A 6939-nucleotide genomic window follows, 5' to 3' on the forward strand; every position below is an offset into this window, starting at 1 on the left:
CCAGCACATAGCATTTATCATAGATCTATCAAGACCAGTGGAAGAATAGCTCTTCAGTGAGCTATACTGGATCCATATGATATCACTGTCTTATGTCATAAGTAAAGAAGTAAGAAGTTAGCATGAAAGTTCATCTGTGTTGGTAGAATACATTATAGAAATAGCTAAACTTTCTTTCCAACACTGAATTAATATAGGGACTTACCCTAGAGACGGGGGGCGGCACAGACTTTCTGATATTATGACCCCCTCCTGCAAAAGTGGCGTGTTCCTGACGTCACTGCTGGAGATAGGGTCATTCTGTGAACAAGGTCGACGGACTTGGCCGAAAATTTAGGGTAAGTCCCTATATTAATTCAGTGTTGGAAAGAAAGTTTAGCTATTTCTATAAGTAAGAAGTTGTTTTGTATTTTTGTCACCAGTCCTGTGGAATGTGTACGGAGACTGTGAGAACTACGCTGTGCTGAACGGGCACTCTGGAGCCATCATGGAGCTGCAGTTCTCAACAGACGGCAGGTTCGTCTCGTTAATTCATTTATTGTTTTATAATTCTTGATTACCTGTAACCTCAATTAACTGAGTTACTTGCTCCACTGGTTCCCATAACAAAGGACAACTGAGGTGCATATAGCAGGGAATTAAAGATGAGAAATAAGATATCCATTCTGGAACCATTTCGGGACATTTGAGCTCACTTCCTGTTCGTGTCCAACATGCCTAACTTGTGGGAATAACTAGAAACACCCACAGACAAACAGACACACTAAGTCACTAACTAAGATAGATACTTTCTGTAGTGTTTCTTGGAGTTAATGTACCCAAAAAAGTCTGCATTTTGTTCCAGAACACTTTTCTCTGCGTCCACGGACAAAACAGATAAAGGTTCACTTGCCTAATGTGGGAATAATTGTAGAAAAACACGCAAGCAAACATCTACACATTAGCTAAGAAAGATACTTTCTGTACTGTGCTGTTTCATTGAGCTAACGTAACAAACAACATCTACATTTTGTTCCAGCACACTTTTCTCTGCCTCCACGGACAAAACGGTGGGCCTGTTTGACGTGGAGACCGGAGCGCGGATCAAGCGGCTGAAGGGACACTCCACATTCGTCAACTCCTGCCACCCGTCGCGCCGCGGGCCACAGATGGTCGTGAGTGGGAGTGATGACAGTACCATCAGGGTGAGACCTCTCTCTTTCCCTCTCTCTCTCTCTTTCTCTCTCTCTCTCTCTCTCTTTCTCTCTCTCGGGCCACAGATGGTCGTGAACGGGAGTGACGACAGTACCATCAGGGTGAGGCATCTCTCTTCTCTTCCTCTCTTAGTCTTACTCCCTCTCTCTGTCTCTCTCTCTCTCTCTTCCTCTCTTTTCGTCTCTTCATTTCTCTTCCTCTCTTCATCTCTCTTTCTCTCTCCCTCTCTTTCTGTCTCCCGCTCTCTTTGTCTCTCACTTCCTCTCTCCCTTTCTCTCCTCCCCTCACTATCTCTTCCTCTTTTTCTTTCTCTATCTTCCTCCCTCTTTGTCTCTCTTCCTTTCTGAGTTTCTCTCTTCCCCCTCTCTCTCTCCTTTCTCACTCTTTTACTCTCCCTCTCTTTCTCTGTCACTTACTCTTTCTCTGCTATTTGGGTTGTATTTCCATCCCATCCAACTTTAACAAGATGAGCTATTTTTATGCAATATTACATTGAAACATACAACATAATAAGTCTAACAACTTAGCACCACATACATATATGTGTAAACAGGGAAACAGGGCTTTATTTCGGTTTCCCCTGCAAAGTAGGACGTCTAGTTTTCTTTGTTTTTTGAAGTGCATACTAAACTTTATTCCAAGACAGATCTGATTTTAAACAGCCACTCTCCTCTTCTTTAGTATCAATACTAATGACCAATCACTTCAAAATCTGCAGCTGTGGGACACCAGAAAGAAGGGATCGGCACAAACCTTCCAGAACACGTACCAGGTCACATCCGTGTCGTTTAATGACACAAGCGACCAGATCCTGTCTGGTGGCATCGACAACGATATCAAGGTAAGTGCAACCGCTGTCTCAAAGGCGTAATGTAGCAAGTCTACTGTAACCGTTATTCTATCGCTACATCCATAGCAAATGCTAAGCAGAACTTCACTCTTTTGTGCTTCCACAACAAACTTTCTTGGCAAGAACACATTTTCCCACTTCCAGGTAAGAATCCTTTTTTCTCCATAACCCATCTCTTAGAAGGAAGTTCCATGCTGAGAGCTTCTTTCCTAGAACTACATTGTTATGAAACAAGCTTCCACAGAATTGCTTCCCTGTGGGGTTCAATCTGAAACTTTCAAGTCAAGGGTAAACAAACATTTTTCTTCAGAGTCCAGTACTGTAACCCAAAATGTATGAGTGGTTCCACGAGCCTAGTTTTGTGGCAAACTTTAAAAAAATTTATGGCAGACAACATGGCAGCACCCATGTCTGTGTTGGTTAAAGCTAAAGCAGGGCTCGAAATACACTTTTCAGTCAACTTGCACCAGTGCAAGTTAAGCCAAAGGTAACTTGCACCAAAAGAAACTTACTTGCACAACCCAAAATAGTGAACTGTTAACCCTTTATTCTTCTTCTGAAAATTTGCAAATATATGGGGATACATAAAGACCACATGTTTGGATATTTGTTTTCCAAAGCGTATTTTATTTTGGATTTCAAATTGTACAACAAATGTGAATTTAGGCTTAATTTAAGACAATTCAATGTCTACAACTTGATAAGATCAATAGATTTCTTCTGGACTCTTCGAGTGACTTCCATCACTATTCTTAACCATCGCTAGAACAACTCAATACAAACACATATAACTGGAAAATCCAGTTGATCATATCAAAGTCACTAAATTGTATGCAAAATGTATTTACTCATATGCAAATCAAGGTAAGACAACACCATAGGAATTATTAGCATTATAGAGATGGAATTGTCTTCAAATTTTGTTTACCTGGATGTCTAACCAAGTTTAGAAATAACAAATTTAGGCTATTTTTTTATTCAGTGTTGTTTTCTTTTACCTTTCAATGGCAGACAATATTCTTGGTGTGTGTAAGCTTTTTCTAAAGTCAGGTATTAGTGGATAAAAGTAACTTGCACTGGTGCAAGTTTGGTCCAAACTTACTTGCACCACACCAATTTTACATGCACAAACTTGCATATGCATGTGGTATTTCGAGCCCTGCTAAAGGGTTTTGCCTATGTGTTACTGCTTGTAGAAAGAGAGACAGGACTCAAGAAACACAAGCTCATGAAGTAAAGTAGTTGCATGGCTTTTTGTAAAGGCCGTAGGAACAGTGGGTTGTCATCCACTGTGTCTAGTCCACGGTATAGGAAGGTGGAGCCCATCCCTCTCCTTCAACTGCCTTTTACCTCCATGACCAAAGTCAGGTAGCCATTCTTACACCTGGGTGGAGTGAGGAAAGTTGTGTAAAGTGCTTTTACAAAGGGCTCGATATTTTTAGCACGACAGGATTCGGACCCAGGCTCTCTAGGGTCTGGGCCAAGCACCCTGCAGTTATGCCACACTACAGAAAAAGTCAATGAAGTTGAATATTATGTTTATTCCTCTGTTGTCACAATGTTGGAACCACTGCCTCAAGATCGTTAGCATGGCAGGACTCAAACTAAGGACCATAATACTGCAGTTATGCCATTATGACCAAGTTATGTTATGTTTATTCCCCCTCTGTCACAGTGTTGGGACCTGAGGAAGAATGACGTTATCTACAAGATGCGGGGCCACATGGACACGGTCACGGGCCTGAGTCTGAGCAAGGACGGGTCCTACCTCCTGTCTTGTGCCATGGATAATACAGGTAAACACTAACTTCTCACATTATCAGGGTTTTTCTCTACACATGGACACACCAACAGGTCTGAGTCTGAGTAGGATGGGTATCAGGGTTTTTCTGTACACATGGACACTGTAACAGGCCTGAGTCTCAGCAAGGATGGTTCCTATGTTCTGTCTTGTGCCATGGACAACACAGGTAAACACTAATTTCTCACATTGTCAGGGTTTTTCTGTACACATGGATACTGTAACAGGCCTGAGTATGAGCAAATATGGTTCCTATAGGCTATATGTACTGTCTTGTGCCATGGATAACACAGGTAAACACAGCCTGGAAACTCAGACTTTTCATACTTTCTCGAATAAAGTACAAAGTTAACCTAACTTTTAAATCTCCAATAGGTAATTCAACTCTCGTCATAACAGTCTTAATTTTTCATTCCCCCACAGTTCGTATCTGGGATGTGAGACCGTTTGCTCCACAGGAGAGATGTGTGAAGATATTCCAGGGAAACCAGCACAGCTTTGAAAAGGTGGGTACAGCATTGTATTTTAGCCTATGGGGATTTGAATATATGGATGACATCCTAAGTGTTTCCCCCAACTGATACAAGCATGCAGAAAGAGAAAAGTTGGGAAAAGATAGAAATTGCCTTTATCATAAAATCTTAGTGGTCAGGAAGGTCAATACCACACAGAATAATGGTATAGATTTATTTCAAGTCAACCTGTAGGCCACTTTTTATTGAGGTCATGAGGGAAGGGTCAGCTGAAATATAACAAAAATATTGCATTGAGTTGATCTGAAAAGAGCTACATGCAGGGAAAACTTCAAAGTACAATGATCCTTTAAGTACTGTACATATTGTCTGTCTTCTCTGTCACGACCAGTGGAACGTTTGCTCATCTAGTCATTTGAGCAAAAGTGGTTTGAATTTCCTTTATTTTTTTCACTTTATTAATATTATCTTCATGGCCTGTCCATTTCAGGACTAAGAGACTTTGCTTTATTTCCACCAATCTGTCACTATTGAAACGTCAGTGTAGTAACAGGAGTGTTACGCCGAAGGGCGGTTGTAAGCTGGTGTGCTACGCCGAGGGGCGGTTATACCGGCTATATAGATACAGATACAGTCAGGTAATAAAGCAATGGTTGTGAAAAAGTCTCTTTATTCAGTCACGTACCAACCAGAAACTCTTCACAGATGATCTGTTTCATTCCTTCCAGAACCTTACTTGATGTTCTATTTCATCCTCCACAGAATCTTATCCGGTGTATCTGGTTCCCTGATGGTAGTAAAACCACTGACCGTTTCATGTTTCGTTTTATAATTTTTGTTCATCGCTGTTTTGTTTCATCCTCCACAGAACTTGATCCGATGTAACTGGTCTCCTGACGGCAGTAAGATCACGGCGGGTTCGGCCGACCGTTTCATGTTTCCTTTTTTAATTTTTGTTCATCACTGTTTTGTTTTAGCTTCCACAGAACAGAACCTTATCCAGTGTGACTGGTCGCCTGAGGGTAGTAAAACTGCTGAACGTTTTATGTTTCTTTTTTAAATTTTTGTTCATCGCTGATTTGTTTTACCCTCCACAGAACCTTATCCGGTGTAATTGGTCTCCAGACGGCAGTAAGATCACAGCGGGCTCGGCCGACCGTTTCGTGTACGTGTGGGACACCACAACGCGCCGCATCCTGTACAAACTTCCCGGGCATGATGGGTCCATCAACGAGGTCGACTTCCACCCCTACGAACCCATTGGTGAGTAAAACATATCAACAGTTTAAGGAGCTGTCACACTTGTGCCTATCCTTATCGTTTCGTTAAGTTTCCTGAATACAGGCATATGTGCAGTACAGTCCAGTAAGTTTGTTAGCTTTGGACATGCACAAAAGTATTGCATTTTGTGTACAACTGTATAAGAAAATGTCAGTACATGTATTTGATTTGGAATTAGAAAACAAAAACAAGTGTAACAGCTCCCTAACAATCTAATGTAGGCGCAATGTTATCCACCTTCCCTATTCTAGTTTTGGTCCGGTGCCTGTTAATAGTAGAAGCAGAACAAGTTGTATTTGTATTTGATGATTGAAAAAGCTAAGAAAGTGTTATGACAAAAACATGAGCTCCTCTCTGACTTGTTGTGTTCTCTCCTTCTTTTCCAGTGCTGTCAGCTTCCAGTGACAAGAAGATTTACTTGGGGGAGATCCAGTGATGCCAGGGGGCGGTCTACCACTTAGGGGGGATCCACTAATGTCTGCACATTGCTTTTATACATTGTAGATTGAGCAGCAAATATAGTACAGTTTGTCCAAAAAACATTTGATACTATCCCCTCCTAGTAAGCAGTAAGCTATAGAAAAGCCCTTGATCAAAATTGCATGTACATATGTTAACTCTTCACCATTAAATTGGCTCTTCAAAAATGTCCCTTGAATGACTACTGTAAAAACATTGTTTCTACTTCTACTGTGAAATAAAGCTACTGTGCAAGTAAAATAGTTTACAGTAGTCTTGTGACAGGCACCAGGATAGTGCGCTTTGGGCACCTGTGTTCTATTTTAGCTTAGTTTATAATTTTGTAAATACACCATATATTGGTAGTGTAGTATTTTGAATTTTGGTCATAGAAGTACAAGTCTTTTTTAATATGGACAAGAATGTACATGTACGTTTTATTCGCAACAGGAGCAAATGTCTGAAACATCTGAAAATGGAATTTCAAAATAGTTTTGTCAATTAAATAAGTCACCTTCAAGATGTCTCTTGTTCTTCTGAGTGATTCATTTTTAAGGTCAAACATCACTAACAGAATTTTGCGGCTCACGCTTCTGTAGCGCCAAAGGCGCTGCGACCACGCTAGGGGGGTCCGGAGGCATGCTCCCCCGGGAAAATTTGAAATCTAGACCCTCTAAAACGGCATTTCCTGCGTTTTGACGGGCAAATTTTGCTGCCAGACTAAGCAAAGTTTGATGGCAATTCTGTTGGAAAGACACATGGTTTTAGCGAGGGCGATGCCCCCAAAATATTTTCACGATTTCGAGTGCTGAAGGTGCGAGCTGTCGCAAGGTTGGTTGGTCTTGGGAAATTTCCAAATCTGCACCCTCTTATTCTTAAAC

At 41.2% G+C, this 6939-nt stretch overlaps 1 protein-coding gene across 1 annotated transcript in view; it reads left to right on the forward strand.

The window, feature by feature from the left end:
- The window catches only part of LOC118404388 (U5 small nuclear ribonucleoprotein 40 kDa protein-like), a 7282-nt gene extending 703 nt beyond the window's left edge, over positions 1-6579 (forward strand). The window contains exons 2-8 of the mRNA XM_035803457.1: positions 400-516; positions 1019-1184; positions 1913-2035; positions 3720-3840; positions 4269-4351; positions 5416-5581; positions 5986-6579. Coding sequence (XP_035659350.1) covers positions 400-516; positions 1019-1184; positions 1913-2035; positions 3720-3840; positions 4269-4351; positions 5416-5581; positions 5986-6035 — 826 coding nt within the window. The 3' untranslated portion in view covers positions 6036-6579. The remainder of the gene's footprint in view (positions 1-399; positions 517-1018; positions 1185-1912; positions 2036-3719; positions 3841-4268; positions 4352-5415; positions 5582-5985) is intronic.
- Positions 6580-6939: the final 360 nt, after the last annotated feature.

Source organism: Branchiostoma floridae, chromosome 17 (genome assembly GCF_000003815.2).
Source record: "Branchiostoma floridae strain S238N-H82 chromosome 17, Bfl_VNyyK, whole genome shotgun sequence".
NCBI lineage: Eukaryota > Metazoa > Chordata > Leptocardii > Amphioxiformes > Branchiostomatidae > Branchiostoma > Branchiostoma floridae.